The 19,807-nt window shown below is 39.4% G+C and overlaps 2 protein-coding genes across 4 annotated transcripts in view; both read left to right on the forward strand.

Moving 5' to 3' along the window:
• Positions 1 to 4,234, forward strand: part of LOC109959275 (transcriptional coactivator YAP1-like) — a 14,228-nt gene extending 9,994 nt beyond the window's left edge. For all 3 annotated transcript variants that reach the window (XM_020598506.1, XM_020598508.1, XM_020598507.1), the window contains one exon: positions 349 to 4,234. In XM_020598506.1, the coding sequence (XP_020454162.1) occupies positions 349 to 530 (182 nt within the window). In that variant the 3' untranslated portion in view covers positions 531 to 4,234. The remainder of the gene's footprint in view (positions 1 to 348) is intronic.
• A 795-nt stretch (positions 4,235 to 5,029) lies between these two features.
• On the forward strand, positions 5,030 to 13,991 carry birc2 (baculoviral IAP repeat containing 2). Its single transcript, XM_020598510.1, has 14 exons — positions 5,030 to 5,117; positions 5,813 to 5,873; positions 6,839 to 7,778; positions 7,891 to 8,171; positions 8,431 to 8,706; positions 9,169 to 9,448; positions 10,020 to 10,119; positions 10,237 to 10,315; positions 10,417 to 10,465; positions 10,765 to 11,007; positions 11,132 to 11,230; positions 11,742 to 11,897; positions 11,993 to 12,034; positions 12,413 to 13,991. Exons 3-14 carry the CDS (start codon positions 7,685 to 7,687, stop codon positions 12,604 to 12,606), a joined length of 1,893 nt encoding a protein of 630 aa, XP_020454166.1. The 5' UTR covers positions 5,030 to 5,117; positions 5,813 to 5,873; positions 6,839 to 7,684; the 3' UTR covers positions 12,607 to 13,991.
• Positions 13,992 to 19,807: the final 5,816 nt, after the last annotated feature.

The raw sequence follows: 19,807 nt of genomic DNA on the forward strand, positions 1-19,807 counted from the left end.
TTTCTCAGGTGTTCAAATACTTATGTTCAGCAGTGCAAGACAAATAAATTCTTTAAAAATCATACAATGTGATTTCCTGAATTTTTTTTTTAATTCTGTCTCTCAGAGTGGGAATGCACCTACAATGTGAATTTCAGACCCCTCCATGATTTCTAAGTGGGAGAACTTGCAAAATCGCAGGGTGTTCAAATACTTCTGTTCCTCACTGTATTAAAGAGACAATTTGTGATTTTGTGAAAATGGCCAATAGCCCAGATTTTCACATTTCCCCCAGCTCACCTGGTATTTAAATTTCCAGCAACGGTTGTTGCCCTCTTTTTATCTGCTTCTTTTCTATGACTTGTGTAGGTGACTCTGGTGAGACCTCCTCGATGAGCCTACAGGAGTCGATGCCCGTGCTCCCGATGTCCGAGGGCGAGGAGCTTATGCCCTGTATCCCAGAGAGTCTCGGCTCAGACCTTCTGATGGACATGGAGACTGTTCTGTCTGGGTCACACATGGACAGAGACACCCTGCTCACCTGGCTATAGACGTGCTCACCCGCTGCTGAAATATGGCTTGACATCAAATCATCATACTATGACTGAGAATTCTGGAGGATGTTCAGCTTCAGAGGTGGTACAGAACAACATTATGAGAGAACATGCTACTGTTGTGTGGCCAATACCTAACACTACTCACACCCTGAGGAATGAAAACACCTGACCCTCACAGAAGGTGGTAAGCTGCTGGTATTCTCCTCTTTTTGGGCCTAGTTTTACAGAAATGCATGACAGAGCATCAGTATTTTTACAGCACTCTTTTCTTTTTTAGTCAGCTCCTCAGAGGTGCTCCCGACGTCACTGGTAAAGTGAGTCACAGCTAATTTTAGAGCACAGCTTTCTTTTATTATCCCCACTTGGGTAACACTGTTCACAGGAGACTTTTACAGAGTCAAGTCAGTGAAATCTGTGTGTAGCAGTTACATAAACACTAAAAAAAAGAAATGTGTTTGGTTTCGTGATCAATGTTAAAATAACATAGAAGTTGTACAAAAGATATTTAACAGTACACATTGCCCTTGGTTACTTCACATAGCCTGTGGGATAGAAGAGCAACATCTACTGTGGTGCTACTACCTCTAAGCAGCATGTTGTTTGTTATTTTAACGCATGTTCATGTTTCTAACAAGTGTCAGGACTGAGAGCAAGAGATGGATCAACTAATATATCTGGATTAACACTTCATTGGTTCCTTAAAACCAAAAACCACCTGTCAAAGCTCACACTATGCTGTGGGAGAGGATGCACCCTTGTGGTGAACCAGTAGAAGATTAAGAATATTAAGAATTTTCTCTCAAACTTGCCAGTTAAAATGCAAAAAACAAAACAAAGCGAAACAAAAAACTCATACAAAATGTCTCTGTGGAAAACTGTGGTGCTGCACAAACAAAGATAGTAACACTTTCAAGGATAAGTTTTATCTTCTTTCCAATAGAACAAATCTTTCAGACAAATCAAAACCTGTTAAAAGCTTTTAGAGAAATAAAGGCTACAGAATAGTGCCACCATGTCTTAGCTAAAGCTACAACAGGACCCCCTTTACACTGAGTAGCAATGCAGTAAATGAACGCATGGCCAGTATAATGCAATCCAGCACAATACTGGGTTTCCTCTAGGAAACCCTTATCCTGACACATCTGGGCTTGTGATCACCTTGGTTAGTAGACAAATGCGTAAAATACAGCCCCACTAAATACATGGCTTTTGTTGTGTAAAATAGCACATCAGTTCTTTTTCTTTTTTGATTTTATCTTATTAAAGTGTGTTTATATTTTATAACGGTAACCCGCACCTACTTTAAAACACTACAGGAACCACCTTGCTATAAAATCACCTTTTTAATGTTACCATTACTGTTAATTCTGTTTCACCTTTTGTTGTTGTAATGAATTGCATTTTACTGTAGAATGTTCCAGTCATTTTCTCCACTACAACATTGAATATAAGCTTCACAAAAGTATTTGTTTTTAAATTATTTTGGGGCTTTTCATAGCCTTTATTCTGTACTAGATTACAGAGAGCCAGACAGGAATTTCTGCCATCAAGGCCTCGGTGGGTTTCTTACATATATGAAAAATATTCGCCAGTACCCTACAAACTTGGAAATGAAAAAATGTTATACCTTTCTTCATTTTACCCACATTTGACTTGATACATTCCTTCCCTTCTTTTATTCACATTTTAATTCATTCATTCAGTGCTGATCAGGCGTGTTCCATCAATCAGTTCATTTTGTCCTTTGTCACTCCACCCAATCTAAGGTGGTATCTATAGTTGGAAAACAAGCAGGGCAGCATCACTCAAGGACCGGGACTGGCCACCACTGAATTAGCAGGCTCTCGAAACTTATGAGTTATATCAATCACTCAAAGTGAATATCATAGCTGCATGATTTTTTTAATTCTTCCATTATTGTGATGATGCAAATGAATTGTAGATTGATTTGAATAACACTGTAATCCCACACAATGATAATGTTACACTGATAAAAAAACAACATGCTTGATGCAGTGAATTGTTTCTTACTTTGAGAACACGCACAGTGAGGTGCAGACCAGTATAAGTAATAGACATAATGCTTTTGTACACACTGAAGTGCACATAACCCTAACACCTAACCCAAGCACACGATACTATTTGTCCATTTATCCATTCACACACAATTATTCAGACACCAATGGCAGTGGCCATCCAGGGCAGCTTGGGGTTTCATTATCTGCCCAAGGATGCTTTGACATGTGCACTGAAGAAACTGGGGATCGAACTGCTAATCTTACAGTTGGGGAACAAAAATTACAATATGTCGCACAAATTTTCGTCCATTTCTCCAAATATTTTCAGCGGCCTTGGCTGTCTGGGATTTCCATATATACTGGTCAGTCATGACTGATAAAATACTACAGATTGTTTTGTTTTTTTTAACTGCCTTTAATATGTGGCTGTTTATGATTGCCACAGCACAATTAGCCATCTCATTAGGTATGGAAATACAGTGTATAACCCACATAATGTGATTTAGCACAGATTTTTACGCTGTAATCCCTTCCTGATACAACCTTCCCATTTTATTCGAGCATGGGACTTGCACTAGTGCCCTGGGTTGCTCAAACCTAGTGGCTGGGTGTGATGCATTGCCTGGGATGCAAACCCCAGCCTTCTGGGGCACTGTCTCTGGACCACCAGTAAATCACCATAGATAACATATATATAAAAAACCATATTATCACTAACCTTTTCTTAAAAAAATACACTTTACAAAATACCATTTGTTGAAATAAAACTTGCAAGAGAAATATAAATGACCTTAAGTGTAACATGATGTCATCTTTTCTGAATATCCTCTGGTTAACACAACCTCTTATTTTAATCCAGTAATGGGTTTTCAATACAAACCTTATTAAAATACAGTATGCTGAAATCCTTTCCATTTCTAATATTTATGAATAACCCTAACCAATTTCATTGTCAGTCTACAGTTATGAAATTCATTAGCATATAGAAAAAGTCTGCTGTGGTAATGAACTTTACCACAAAAGCAAGTTTCAAGATGCTCCTAATAGATTTTGTATTCTCTGAACATGTATGGATTAGATTCCTGAAACTGTTGAAATGTGCATTCGAGTGTCTAAAGTAGAGCAGCGGGGTGTCAGTGATGGAAAATGTATGTGGATTTATGTAAATGGACTAAAACATGCAAAAATCACAGGTATAATCCTTTAGAACATGTGCCATTGAGATGTTAGTTTGCTACTACTCTGTAGAGTGACACATTTCCTCTGTCCTTGGCTCATGTTTTCCTCTCTTAAAGGGGTTTTTAGGTGGGAATGAGGAAAATATTGTGCATCAAAAACTGGCTTCAGACCCATTTGGTGAGTTATGACATAAGTCAAGGACCCAGTTGTGTTTCCTCAGAAAAGCAACTTACTAACTGCGGACTGTGTTTCCTTATGTTTTGTTCTAACTGCAAGCGCTGTCTGACGCTGTAATACAGAAGACAATCGTCAATATGGGAAGCTCAGTAATTCTCCTCTAGTTAACTATATATTAAGTATATATTCTGTTTCTCTCTGCTGGGTTGTTTCTGCAGTGTGTTTGTATTTTATTGGAATTTGAAGTTGCTAATTATTGGTGAGAGTATTTCTTCTAACCAGCTTCCTTTTTATATAAACAGTATATAGAGGCAAATACTTTATTCACAACATCCCCAAATAAAGAGCCAACTCACTTTTTTATAATCCATTCTAATTTAAAGTACTGTGGGCTCATACACATAATGTACACTCTACCTAGCCAGTTATTTACCTTAGTATGCATGACACTCTATGTATGTTGCATATAATGATTTATTATTCTATTTACAGAGTTTTAAGGCAATCATATGTGTTTTGTACCTTTTTATGCATGTGATTTATATAAATATGTTTCTTCTTACTTTCACTATAATCATTTTTAAAGGAGTTTCTGTTTAATAAAGTTTTAAATGCATCTGACAAGGAGTTATTTGTAATGACATTTTAGTGTGGATTGTCCATGGGATGGTTGTAGAACTGCCCCTTGATATATGCAATTAGTCCAGGAGTGGCCAAACATTTGCATAAAACTATACATCTTGGATCACTTGAAAAATGCTTTTAAAAGTTACAACTTTAAGTCACTTGATAAATGTATCTATCAAAGACCTTTTTTTACTCATAATTTGGTAGAACCTATGCAGCACTTTAGACTGTAGGGATTTCTATGATATGGGTCTCAGTAACAGTAAAGTTGGTCTTTATAATTAATTAAACTCTATCCTAAAAACTGAGTATTTAAGTGTTCAGTGATGGAAAAGTATTAAAATTTTCACAAAATTTACCCTTGAATTTTACTAACTTTACCTTGAAAGGGTAACATTTGAAAAAGTTATAGGTACTTTACAAAAAGAGACTAACAAATGAGGATATGCCCTGTCACAGTAGGGGGAGTGGTTATGATACAGGCCACTAGGGAAACCCAGTGCAATATAACTAACTACTGCAAAGGTTAATTTCATTTGAACCATCTAATCATCTGACTTGACTTCAGTGAGGCTTTTATGTAAGTAACTTGTTTGATGAGATTGTTCCCTATGTCAGTATTTGAATTGTAACAATCTTAGATAACCAAGTGAGGTTTTTACTTTTGACAGATTACTGTATGTAGACTATATTAGCCTATATAAGCCTATGGGTTTTGCTTCATTTCTAATATATTGCTATATATGTGTGTCTTTACATTATATTGTCATAAGACTAGAATTTAGTATCTCTTCACATTTGTAGGTTTTAGGAAAATGTGTTAAAGACACCGCTTTCTACAGGATGTTTGACTGTGTCATGTGGTTTGACGCAACAAATGAATGTTTTAATTAATTTGTATTAATATAAAGAGTGCTTTACAAAATGTGGGCTATGGGTTGGACAGGTCAAGAATAAAATCATTTTAGCGGAGTTATATCTAAATGTCAGTTTAAGTGTCAGTGTTGGTCAACATTTCCCATATAGAGTAACCTGTTTTACAACACTTGCATTAAAGTATTTTTTTCTTCCGGTAAGTAGACCTAGTTAATACCACAAGCATTCGTGTCGGTTACATATGTATGTTGTGTAATTTAAATATAGTAGCAGTTTTAGCCCTGGGAGAAATCTGCCAGACTCCTAGACTAGGGACGGAGAATACCCGAGGGTTTTTCTAACCTAGTTTTGTATTGTTCTATTTTGTTTTCCCTTCCACGTTAACCGGAAACGGCAAAGGCGGCGGCGTTTGTGTGTCATTTCAGGGACTTTCCGCTCGAGTCTGCTGAAATACCAAAGGGTGAGTCTGGCATACCAGTGGAAAGCAAAAACATGATTTCTGTCTTGTTTTATGTTTTGTCACCGTCAGATTTTCTTTTCTTTTCTGTGCTGCTGCGTAGATTGAGTAGGTCTGCAGAATAAAGTTTGACTGTCATTATCGTAAACAGACATTAGCATTAGCATGACAATGTCCGCTAATCTGATCTAGATGGTTTCTGTTGGGCGTTACATGTCTTATTCGGTAACTGCAAGTTATATTAAGTATGCATTAATTAATGCTGACTGCCGCTAACATGCTATAGAACATAGCTAACGTTAGCTATAAAAGCTAAGGAGAACCATGACGACAGATGTAAAAGGAAGTGTCTGGTCTAGGGTTGAACCTAAGGAAAGTACCTAGCTACACTTTATGGGAAAAATAACTAATTTTGGACAAATATTGCTGTCTTTATTTGACTATTTAACAGCTCATTTGAAAAGATGACTAGAGCTGTACCATCTTTATTGCAGAAAAAATTAGCCGAATAATCCATTAGTTATATACGCCGCTACCTGTTTTCCACATAATGAATGTTGTATTATGGGAATTGTAGTAGCTAGTGGTTTTACCAATATTAAGGAGTTAGTGTCAGATTATGTTGTCCTCTACTGCTTTGATTTTGACCGCTCGTTTTAAAATGGGTCTTCCGTGACATCATAAGCTTCATCAGTACAATACTTAATCAGAGTACCTGTTTAACAAAATAATCATTTAATCAATTTGTTAAGCAAAAATGGCCAAACTTTCTTGACTTCTTGTTTTTTTTTATGTCAGAATTTGCTGCTTCTATCTTTTTGTTATAATTGTAAGTTGAGTTAATTAGTTAAAAATAAAGTTATATAGATTTGAACACTGCTAATGGTAATGATGAATCAGCCAAAGATAATACCTCTGCATGAATACAATTAATCTTTTTCTTTGTCTATTTTTCTTCATTCCTACAGGTGCTGTGAGCACAAAGTGGCACTCCCTTACCAAAGGAGGATAACATTTTTCTTATTTGGTTTTTACTTTTCAGTTATGGAGCCTTAAACACCTACAAAAGGGATGTCCGAAATGGGGGGAGGGGTTTAAGATCACATATCCCTTGGTCTGTGTGTGTGTGTGCGTGTGCTTGAGACCTTTACTTTATGATGTTTATACACATAATCACACACTATGTTTAAGTTTGACTGGGTAGATAATGTTTTAGACATGTCTGTGCCAAGCATACAAGATACTAACATGCACACTGGTATTGGGTGATATGACCACAATGTGAAATTGTGGTTAGTGATTTGAGGATGCATTTTAATTACTTTTTAAAGTAGTCTAGCCATTTTTACGTCACAGGGTGTGTTTTCTTTGCCATGCATCCGCTGGGACTGTAATTATTTCTTGGAAAAGAAATAATGAAGTTTGAGCAGTTAAATGATAGGTAGTACTCCACGAGGTGCAGGGAGTATGTATCCTGGTGTAACATTTGTATGTAGTGAATAGGGTGTCTGAGGAAGAGGAAATGACAGATGTATCCGTTGCTGAGTGATACTTGTGTTTTTTTCTGTTTCTTTTTTCTGTTTCTCCCCCATAAGAGTTCTTTAGTTTCATGCTTAGGCAGCATTCCTTTCATTTCTGCTGTTTCAACCTGAGTGAAACCTTTCACTTCTTCTGCCCCCTTGTCTATTTTACAAATCTCTGTTTCAGTGTGACTGTGTGTCTGTGTGAGAGAGCGAGACCTCGGGTTTTTTCAAACCCCTCTCCCTTTGGAGGACATCTCTTTTGCCTTAAATCCACTATACATAAATATAATCATGGATACTCTTCTTCAGCTCAAAAACAACCAGTTCTTGTTGGGGTTGTGTCGTAATGGGCCCCCTCCTGAGCTGCAGTATGATAACTCCTCAGGTACCAGTCTCTTTTATTCTCTTACTTTATCAGATATTTATCTATTTGTAGTTGTTTTTGTGTATAATTCACTCAAGTAAATGTGTCAACATTATTTCAATTCTATCTGCAGAGCTCTTCCGCATCTCTACCTTTGCTCGTTTCCCAGCGTCAGGAATCACAGAGCGAAGTCTGGCAAGGGCAGGTTGGTTCTATACTGGCGTGGGCGACCGTGTGCAGTGTTTCAGGTGTAACGTGACGGTAGAGGGCTGGCAGCCCGGAGACTGTCCGACAGAGAAGCACAGACAGCTCTCTCCATCCTGCTCTTTCATCCAGAGCCTCCCATCTACAGCCAACCTGCTTTCCTCCTCTCACTCTGCCTTCTCCCCTCTCCGTGTTGCCCCAGCCATGCCAGTAAGACCTAAGGAAGTTTCTTACAAAATGGGAGGCATACTTTTTAGAAGAATGTTCACCTTTTATCTTGGAAAATCACAGCTGAAACAAAGCAAATGAGATAGTTGTGTTTTTGAGTCAGAGGGCAAATATATTTTATAAACAAGTAAACTCCATAATGTTTTGGTGTAAAATTCTTTGAACTTTGTAGTTACTGTTAGTAATTTGCTTCACGAGTATATATCTTAATATTTTGCTTCTATTTTTTTTTTTCTTCCAGCTTTCTGGTCCAGGCCAAGCTGAAGAACCAGCTGGCTACCTGAACATGGGCTTCTCTGCTCCGCCGCCCTCCAGTCCACTGAGCTCTCGCGGTGTAGAGGACATGTCCCACCAGAGACCAACATGCCACAACCCCAGCATGCGCAGAGAACAGGACCGCCTGGACTCCTTTCACTCCTGGACACTCTCCATTATCACCCCTGCCGAGCTCGCCAAAGCAGGCTTCTACTATTTGGGCCAGGGCGACCGAGTGGCCTGCTTCAGCTGCGGAGGACATGTATGTATCTTTGCAGGACAAGCTGCTCTTTGGGAGCAAATAGCTAACAAGTTTGATAAGCGTGTCTGGGCTGAAAATTCTGAAGGTTCTTACGGTTTGGTTTGTTCAGAGGATTTTGAGCACAAAGACTTGGGGCCTTCTTCTTGGTCACATGTAATTTACTGTTGCTATCAGTTTAATGGGACTGATTATCTTTTCAGTTCGTATCTTTTGTTATTTCTGCTCTGTTACTATTTTGTACCACTTCTATTATTTTACATTTCTTTGTTTTGTTTAAATTCTGCCTAAAGCACCATACTAACAAATTTTGATTGGAAGACACGAAGAAGGTTTATTAAAAAAAATCAAACTGCTGTGTTAACTGACAAAAGTGGGCAACAGACATCATCTTACTTGCAAGTGTGTCAGGGTGTGAATTGTTTGAACAGTGGACATGACAGGAGTTTGTGTTTGTACTTGCAGTTAAGTAACTGGGAGCCAGGTGACAGAGCTGTGTCTGAGCACCAGAGACATTATCCAAATTGTCGTTTTGTCCGGGGGGACAGAGCTGACAACGTGGCGCTGCCTGGAGCTGTATCTGGAGCGCTAACATCACAGCTGTCAGCGGGAGCTTCAGTCCTCAGTAATGTCTCCAACCCTGCCATGCAGCAGAGCGAAGAGAGGCTGCTCACCTTTGTCAATTGGCCATCTCGTATGCCTGTCCGACCTGACCAGCTGGCTAAAGCTGGCTTCTACTACGTAGGTATGAACAGTGTCAAAGGGACACAGCAATTCAGTGACAGTGACCTGAAGAGAGCGGCCAAAAATTGTATTGGAGATTAAAAAAAAAACAAAGTCATAATGTTTTGCTTCCTTTAATTAGATGGTAGAGGGCCACTAACTTTATAAAATAAAAAAAAAAGTGTGAATCTTAAAGCTGCCATTTGGTCCTGAAAGTCTTAACACAGAATTCACTCATAATGTGCAGACTGAAATGAATTTCTTTTCTCTCAGTTTTAATATGAGTAAGAGTTTCCCCCCTATTTTCAGGTATTTTTCATTGTCACTATTCACTTTCTTTACACATGAGCTGGAAAGTCCTGTCAGAAATCATTTTAAGGGAAACATCATTATCAACATGATCTCATGCTGATAATAAATACAGCACCCAAATGCAGTGACTTTACTGCTAAAGAATTCAGGCAAAAGAGGAAATGAAAGCTGAGACACAAATGTGGATTCAATTTTTAAACAATCATTTGTATTAGAATCAGTTTTCCTTTTTTAAAACCCCCTGTAACACTCGTCACACTGAAACTCTGTTTGCCCTCAAGGTCGTAATGATGACGTCAAGTGTTTCTGCTGTGATGGAGGCCTGCGGTGCTGGGAGTCTGGAGATGATCCATGGGTTGAACATGCTAAATGGTTTCCTCGGTAAATACTGCTGTTTTGTTTAATGTGGTGTGTGGCTGCCTAGACAAATAGTTTTTGTCTAAATACATGTGAAGAGGAATGTCTGTACTGTTGTGTCTTATCTTTGATGAATTGCAGGTGTGAATATTTGCTGCTGCAGAAGGGACAAGAGTTTGTTCAACAGATCCAGGCTCGTTTTCCTCGACTATTTGAACAGGTTAGCAGAGTAAAACATAAATAGCTGTTCTTGGTAGAAAAACATAAAATATGTCATATATTATAAAAGCTGAAAATTACTTTCTATTTTCTCTCCAAAAGCTTTTAACAAATGCAGACAGTAGCTCCAGAGAGTTTGTGGATCCACCTGGTGAGTCGAAACTATAAAACATTTTTTTAGAGAAGGAACAAAATCTGGCCAAACAGAACAAACACCAGACAGCCATTTAGGGAGAGGGTAGGCAGAATGTAACATGGTGCCTAACAGTTGAAGGTTGGCCAGACTCTTTAATTTTCATCTGTGTTTTAAAACTGTATTTTGTTCCTGTTTAAATGGAGTTTATTGAAATTGAATTGAACAACATAAAGTGTTGAAAGCATCACTGACAGGGACTATATGTTTTGTCAAAATCTTATCACCCTGTCTGATGTGCCTTCCCTTCGTCTCAGTGGTTCACATTGGGCCTGGAGAGGAGCGGTCTGAAGATGCCATCATGATGAACACCCCTGTGATTAAGTCTGCTTTGGAGATGGGTTTTGAACGGAGTCTAGTCAAGCAAACAGTCCAGAGCAAGATCCTGACCAGTGGAGAGAACTACAGAACAGTCCAGGAGCTGGTTTCAGACCTGCTGAGTGCTGAGGACCAGAAGAGGGAAGAGGAGCGAGAGATGTTGGCAGAGGCCATGGCATCAGGTGCAGCTGACAGGGAATATTTAGCTCTTCTTCTGCAAATGTGGCCCATGTTCTCAGACCAGTGAAGCATTTTAAAAACTATGAAGAGTACATTTTTTAATAGCTCTTTGTCTCTGTGTTTCAGATGGTTTCACCTTTGTCAAGAAACACCAGGCAGCGTTGATCCAGCGCCTGAAGAGTGTCGAGCCGGTGCTGGAGCATTTAAGAGAACAAAATGTGTTATGTAAGTTAACTGACTGTTTGCTTTAGTCTGAGATTTAGGGGACACTGTCTTAATTTCTTTGGCAGCCAACTGTTTCTGAGCACACCTGAAAATTAAAATGAAAACAAAAGATTCAAAGTGCACTTAACTGATTCAGGTAGATTTTAGTATGTGAGAGAACACTTCATGAAACTAGTTAAATAACCTTACAGTGTGTTTCAGGGATTAATACAACTGGATTTTATTACATTTAGAAGGAAAAGTGCAAGCCCTTCATTCCAGGGTAGTGTCAGAGATTTCCCAGTAGCCTATTGCTGCACAGTTAACCACATATACATACATTATTTACATAAATAAAAATAAAAAAATATATATATATAAAACTACATAGTTTTCAGTCCTTGTAATACATGTATAGCAGTATTTTTGTCACACGATTGGAGTTAAAATTTTAGCCCTTATCATGACGCTGTAGCTTCTGTAGTTCAGGGTTCCTCTCAACTGTAAGTAACAAATCCCTGTTAACCTGCAGCTGCTGAGGAGTACAGCGGACTTCAGGCTCAGACATCAGCACAGCAGCAAACTGCCAGGCTGATAGAGCTCGTCCTTACAAAAGGAAACGCTGCAGCCGAGGTGTTTCGCAACTGGATCCAGAAAAATGATGTCCACTTGCTCAGAGATCTCATGGGTAAGAGAGTATTTATTTTATTTAGAGAGTACTTAGTGTTTCCATTGTGTATTAACCAAAACCTGAGCTAATCACAGTCTCTCTGACATTTTCAGCCCAGTCAAACGAAGCTGCATCACCAAGCCAAGATCTTTCAGGTATGAGGACACACCTGATACTGTCCTGCCTAGGTTTTAACTGTGAAGCACTTTGTAGCTCCTACTTTTGAGTCATAAAATATTCACTTAATTAGTCCCATAATGTGAAGCTCCTAAATGTTACATGAGGTAATGCAGTAATCTGTGTGAATAGCAGATACATCTATTGATACACAAGTGCTTTAGTATGGATAATAACTGATTAACTGGTCGGGATGCTGTGGGTCATTTGATGTTGGACATCACCTGAAGTGTGAGAAACAGTAAATATTAAGTAGGACTTCACATGACTTGCTAAGTAAGACTTTGTGTAGCAGTGTACATTGTTGGATTTTAAGAGGTAAAAAGGAAAAAAAAAAATGTCATGTTTCTTTGCAGATCTCCCCATGGAGGAGCAGCTGCGGCGCCTGCAGGAGGAGCGTACCTGCAAGGTGTGTATGGATAAAGAGGTCAACATCGTCTTCATCCCATGTGGACACCTGGTGGTGTGTAAAGAATGTGCACCGTCACTGCGAAAGTGTCCAATCTGCAGAGGCCTGGTTAAAGGCACGGTTCGAACTTTCCTCTCATAACCGTGATGGTTCATTCTCTCATAGTCTGTCTCTCGTTGATGTGATTGAATTTAAGCATTATAAACTTTTTTCCCAGCAAATACATGACTTGCTTGTCTATGTAGATACATCGTAAGAGACAAGTTAAGATGCTACCACATTCCTACATAAACAGTTAAAGCTCACAGACATCACCTTATCTAACAATGGGGGTTTTCCATCATAGGAATCTATCAAAACATGTTGTGTAACACTCATCTCGGGTTCTGTCTTTTGTTTCCACTGTCCTCAACCTGCTTTGAAGGTGCATTCTGGGAGCAACATTTCAGCACACCTCAGGAGGTAGTACTAAAATCAAATTCCAGAGGAGACGTAGTGGGTGTGCGCAGAGCTGTCATCTGTGGTTGGTTAAATATCTTCACACCACAATTATTAGCATTGCAAGCACAGAGTCTAAACACACACACTGGTTTAGAGTGTTCTGCTTGTTCAACAACTGTTTGATTAACTGCTATCTGCATTTACCTCTAAACCAGTTCTTGGGTTTATCCACAGAGTCTGTAATACTAACAGCTCATTGAGGTGCAAAGACCCTGACATTTAACCAATCACCGCTGACACCTCTTCGAGCACCCGCTGCCTCCCCCCTCCTGTTTCTAGAACTTGCTTTTAGTACTACCTTCTGAGAGGTGCACATTTTTAGCTCCTGGAACGTACCTCCAAAGCAGGCAAATGGCAGTGGAAACAAACAGGACCTGGGCCAGGCGTTACATAGCTTGACATGTTTCAGTAGGTTTGTATAATGGAAAAACGGTCTCAGTTGTAATGTTCAGTATTAGGGTTTCAGTTTAATACTTGAGTTCGTCTCTGCTATTACAACACATCTAACATTCATTATTAGGCCTGGGTAACATGTTTGAAATCACTATTATAATATTAATGGGTATTTTCTCGTTACTGGTAAAAATCACAATACGGGAAATGTATGAAAAAATCTCAACCATTGTTCAATGCAATCAGTTCCACTGTTACCCTTACAGTTTAACCTAACGCTAAATTCATTTTAAAAGCTTAGACTGAACTAACTTTTTACTGTATAACCTGCATCTCCAGTGTAAACACAGCAACTGTATTAATAAGACTTTACATGTTTTAGTCCTTTTCTCAGTCTGGTCAGTAACATCCAGCGACGCTTATCATGCAAACTGGCGACACTGTCAGCTGTCAGGTACAGTGGCTCTGCAAGCTCAATGCACAGCAGTTAGAGTAAAAGTACTACAAATATCAGAAACAATGCAAATCTTTCCAGTGAATTACATGACTTTGTTATTGCTGATATTTTGTTTTACATTACTACAGTGGAAGCTGAAAAAAAACTTAGAAGGCATCTGGATGTAGTTTTAGGTAGAAGACATTCCACCTCTCATCCAAGAGGCTTCAGCAGTTCTACTATAAACTACGTCCAGATGCCTTCTAAGTTTTTTCAGCATACTACAACCTGGATGACTGAGAATTTGCACAGACATGCTACAGTGGAAGGTTTTGATGGATATGAGCATTTTAATTGATACAATAACCACACAATATGTATTTGCAGTTTGGTTCGGTTCTTTGTTGTATATTTAATCCTGTAATAAATCCTATAATGAAAGTGATCAGGTTCAATTTTTATTCAAACTTGTGGATTCAAGTGATTCATTTGAGGTTGTAGTTTGTGTTGCTGTTGACTTCTACTGCATTATACAGAGGTGTCATTTACCCAAGCTTTGCTGCTATACGAGGTTCCCATGTTAGCAGATGTACAAAACATGCAATCCACTGCTGAGAATGTTTCCAGGTTGGATTCTTGGCCTTTATATGACGTTCAGCTTTTTTCAGTGTAGTTGTTTAAAAACTGCTACGAAGAAATTTGCATCTTCCATTGTGAGGCGCATGGGGGATTTGATGCGGAAAGTGCAGTCTTGTTCTCATATTGTCTGCCATAACTTGGCCTATAATGAAGATACAACCCTGAAATGTTCAGGTAAGATGCACAGTATAACTGCTTATCATACCCTAAAAGATAAATACTCATAGGTAGAATATTTATATTATACTTATGAATATTTTCGACGTGGCGCCCGTTGCCACGCATGCGCATGCGCGCAAGCAGCCGTTCATGAAACTAACGTCTCGAGCCGGGTCGCCAGTGACGTCACGATGATCAAAAGAATTCAGACGTTTAACAACACAAGGGTTCAAGGAGGAGGCGCTGCTTCACTATTCACATCGTAACACTGCGAGAAATGGCGGAGAGTAAAGAAACTAAGACAAATTTCAAAGAAATGTCACAAGAAGTGGTGGATATTGTAGTGTGGCGGATCAAAACTCTGTTTGACTGCCTGACGAGACATGAGGTGGTAACGTTGGGAGGACTGGGTAACAGATGCATGCCCAGTGAGGTTACCCCTAAAGTTTTGATAGCAGAATTGGTTTTGGAGGTTGTAAGGATGTTTTCACATAAACGGATAATGGCAGGAATGAAGAAAGAGGACATCACCTATGAACAGCTTCAGTCCATTCTATGTGAAACGCTCACTAAGAGTTTTTCTCCTTTTATGAAAAACAAGGAGCTAAGCGGATTACAGCATGTCAGCATAAGACACCTTGTAAACCTGTTTCTTAAAGAAACCGAAACAGTCCTAAGGATTTCACATCCAGACATGATGGAGAGCTCTCTGTCACCTATCATTTGTCCTATGGTTCATCATATAACACTAAATGAGCTGATTGGCCATGTCCATACTGTGTTAAAGGAGGCATCTGACATGAAAAAGACACTGTACACACCAGACACGCCCAGGAAAAGCACATTCAACTACCTTAAAGAGGCTTTCCTTCTGAAGAGAACTGAAGCTATTGGTCAAGTACTATGCATCGGGGTAGAATGCATGACACAAACTCTTTTGAGCGATGTGCCAGACCATGAGTATAACCTGCTACAACTGGACTGTTCTCAGAAGATTAAACCTGTTGCTGGTTATATATCTCAGTTAACTGCTGAACACGCTGTTGCTACAGGACAAAGCCCAGAGTTAAAGTGGCCCGAAAAGACTGTGAACTACATTGAGATGGAGACAAAACACTTCTTTGCAAAGCTGTTTTCCAGAACATTAATATATCGCCTCCTGGCTCAGCTGATGAAATGCCATCATGACTCTATAGCTGAAAGCAGGGAGTCAATCCAGTTACTCATGCATGATATTGAACCTACGATTTTCAAGAGGTTGGGTGGAGGAGTTGGTGTATTGTATTGCCTTTCAACCGATGCAGAACTTGTAATGCAACTTAGCGATGTCCTCTATAAACACATTACGGGTAAAGAAAAGCCAGAGGACTGGAAAGCGAGTTTGCCTGAGTCACTTGCTGTTCTGTATGCTGACATACAAGACAAAGTACAATCTTTCCTGACACTGATGGTCTGGTGGATGATGAGTCAGGCCAGAAACCACAGTAAAGAGCTTACACGTAGAATGATGTTTGCTGTGGAGAGAGTATCCTTAGCCACAGGTGAGCCATCACAGTGCCAGGATGCTGCACCTTTAGTCACAGGTGAGCCGTCACAGTGCCAGGACGCTGCACCTTTAGTCACAGGTGAGCCGTCGCAGTGCCAGGACGCTGCACCTTTAGTCACAGGTGAGCCGTCGCAGTGCCAGGACGCTGCACCTTTAGTCACAGGTGAGCCATCAGAACGGGAGAACACGTGTGCTGAATCTGTGGGGGACATCACACTGCAGGTGGACAAAAGCAAATTAGCTGTCAAACTTATTGTGAATGATCTCCTTGAACGGACAGCCAAAAAGGCACAAATGAAAGACGATCAAGTCTCAGAAGATCTCAGTGTTTACCTGCTGGAAAAAGCATGGGAGGAAGTCAAAGGCATCAATATTCCTGTCAAGTCAGAAACTTTAAAAATCCTCCCAAAAACTGTTTACAAGGACCTATGTAAGAGGTGGGGCCGTCCAAAACATCTACTGCTTGCCATGTATTCAAAGAACCCAGAAGTTGAGAAAAGCATAGCCTCTTCCATCAGAAAGTATGTGACAGCACCAAAGCCTCGCACCATCTCCACGTTCTTCTCCTCTGTGGGTAGAGCCATCTCCAGATGCTTTACCATCAGAAACAAGATAACACCGGTGTCATAGTATGCCAATCCCAGATGGCACTGGGAAGATATATCTGCATGTTCTCCCTGTGTCTACGTGGGTTCTCTCCGGGTACTCCGGCTTCATCCCACTGTCCAAAGACATGCAGCTTAGGTTGACTGGCGACTCTAAATTGGCCCTAGGAGTGAGTGTGTGTGGTTGTTTGTCTACATGTCAGCCCTGTGATAGACTCGCGACCTGCACCACCTCCTCCAACCAAAAAAAAAAGCGAGGCATAGCTTCTTATTTGACAGAAGAATAAACTAACAATTAATTAGAATTATAAAAATAAATAGAAAAGAATAAACACAACTTACAATATATATTCTACCTATGCATATTTCCTTAATTTGTAGTTGTCATTGCAATTTTCTCCAAAATACAGGATGTTTTAAAGGTTTTCTTATTTTAATAAACAAAGTTTATTAGGAAGTAATTGTTGTCATCATCCTTCTTGTACTCAAAGGTCACTAGAAGAATGTTTTTAAAGGAGAAAGAAAACTGACTGAGAATTTTACTGTGAATAAACGCAGGCATGTCTGACCAAAATATTTCACTGTAGTTGCTGGAGCACAACAAGTGCAACGACTTCAAGAGCAGAATTACAGAAAGAGCAGTTGGTGTCTATGTTTTTTAAATCTTGAAGAAAGAACAGTTTTGACAGGATAATATTTATACGATAATTTAAGTGAAATTTCTCTCACCTTATTAATTAAAATACATTTATTAGGTAAGGTTCAAACTTTTTCAAAGGCGCGTTACTGAAACCATCAGAATCAGTTTTCAGAATTAGCTTTATTGGCCAGGTGTGATGGACACACGAGGAATTTGACTCAGGTACATTGGCTCTCAATGTACAAACAGTAGACCAGCATAAGGCTGTGTAATATAACAAAATAAGCAGTATTAACAGCAATATTGACAGCAACAAACAGTGCAAGCAATGCAATGAAAGCAGTATAAACAGTCAGTAAACAATGCAGACAACAAGGAATGTTCATTGAAATGAGATAAATAGGAATAAAAACAGAGTACTTAAAACTAGAGACCTGTATGAGTCTGTATAATCTGTACAATGTATATATACACACAGGTATTGCACTGAGGGTCATTGTCCAGTCATACTGTCGATGGTTAAGTGTTCATCAGAGTGACAGCCTGGGGGAAGAAACTGTCCCTGTGCCTGGTTGTCTTAGTGCACAGTGACCTGTAACGCTGTCCAGAGGGGAGGAGTTCAAACAGATTGTGTCCAGGGTGTGAGGGGTCTGCAGTGATCCTCTCCTCCCTCCTTTTGACCCGTGAGGTGTACAGGTCCTCCATGGAGGGCAGGCTCACACCAATGACCTTTTCTGCAGTCCTGACTGTCCGCTGAAGTCTGTACTTGTCCTGTTTGGTTGCTGAGCCAAGCCAGACAGTGATGGAGGTGCAGAGAACAGACTCGAAGATTCCTCTGTAGAACTGTATCATCTCGGTGTAACGTTATTTCTGTCTGCGATTTCCATCAGTGGTCCTCATTCTTTCTGGTTTCATACTTGTTGCAAATCACCAACAAACCGCAGACGAAGAGGAGGAAGAAGCTCACAGGCGTTGTTGGTGTTTTAGAAGTGAATACAACCCCTGCAGTAAACACACACGAAGATGACCCTGCGTTAAAATGTTAATGCACGGTTGCCTTTTATTTACATATACTTTATTTATTTATATTACTTTATTTATTATTTATATTTTAAAAAGTAGGCATGTGCATGGCTGATATCAGCTGGTAAATGCTTTGTGTGGCCACCTAACAGTTACTATTGTATCCAAATGTGTCTTAGTAAACAAAAAATCACCTAAAAACAACAAACCTGGAAAAGGCTCTGTAATAAACACTCTTGTCAGGAGGAACTTTTTGATACCTGAACACTATTCTGTTTGTGATACTATGGTACTTAATGTTAGTAGAATTCAGAAATCAGGACATTGTGGTACAGCTATTTTTACTTAATTACAGTGGTGGGAAAAACTACCTAATATCTTTTTACATGTAAAAAGTAATAATTCCACCACAGTAATCTTTTACAAGATAAACTTGTGCATTAAAAACCTTAGTACAAGTACATCTGTTATGGTTAGTCCCCCTCACCAGGAGGGTGAGGGAGAACTGAGGTTGGACTCAAGACTGCTGACCCAGGTGCTAGTAAAAATGGTGTTTTAATGGTGGGGATACAAAAGGAACAGAGTCAATGAAGCCAAACAACAGGGCTGAGCAAAGACAGCTGAGGAGAACAGGGCGACCAAGGGAGTAGACAGGGTAACGGCAGGAACCAGGAGAGGAGGAGGTTGAGGACGGACAGGTGAATAGACAGGCTAACCATGAGGACAGGTGAACAAAACGGTTTTCCACAGCACAGGAACTGTCAGCTTGGAAAAAACAAGTAGTGTCTGGCTAACCTTTGGGATTTGTTGGGTTTTCCCTATGTAATAATATTGATAACAGTAAGGTCTAGATCTTACTTTGTAAAGTGTTTTGAGATGACTTTTGTTGTGATTTGGCGCTAAACAAATAAAATTTGATTTGATTTGATTTAACCTCATGGACAAAAAACAAACAAAGAGGTCCACAGCCCAGGACCTGTCAGCGTGCACGTATTGACCAAAAGTCCACTTACAATTCTATTGTCAATATCATTTGTAAATACATTATCAATTAATGTTGCTTTATAAGTAGTTATTCTACTGGGTCTTGAGATTTTGGGATATAGACTACAGCTGTACAGTACATTAATACATTCATCATTTCCTTTATGCTTATTGGGATTTAACAGACGGATATTAAAATCACCACATATAAACATTACTTTATTACTTATTGTTGCATAGTTTTCTTCAAACCAATCCTTAAAAGTATCTATACTTGTACCTGGAGCTCTGTATATGCAACTTATTAAGATGTTTTTCTTATTTTCCATTAATATTCCTACTGTTACACATTCCAACAAATTATCCACTGCTGTTGACAACTTGTCCACTATCCTATATCTAAAGTTTTTATCTAC

Source organism: Monopterus albus, unplaced genomic scaffold (assembly GCF_001952655.1).
Source record: "Monopterus albus unplaced genomic scaffold, M_albus_1.0 scaffold38.1, whole genome shotgun sequence".
In the NCBI taxonomy this organism is placed as follows: Eukaryota; Metazoa; Chordata; class Actinopteri; order Synbranchiformes; family Synbranchidae; genus Monopterus; species Monopterus albus.

What these genes read in the sequence shown, in the direction of transcription:
- birc2 (XM_020598510.1), top strand. Translation starts at nt 7,685, where the DNA reads ATGGATACTCTTCTTCAGCTCAAAAACAACCAGTTCTTGTTGGGGTTG. An exon ending in CATGCTAAATGGTTTCCTCG is followed by an intron (nt 10,120 to 10,236) that starts GTAAATACTGCT and finishes GATGAATTGCAG; the next exon opens with GTGTGAATATTTGCTGCTGC. An exon ending in AGAGTTTGTGGATCCACCTG is followed by an intron (nt 10,466 to 10,764) that starts GTGAGTCGAAAC and finishes CCTTCGTCTCAG; the next exon opens with TGGTTCACATTGGGCCTGGA.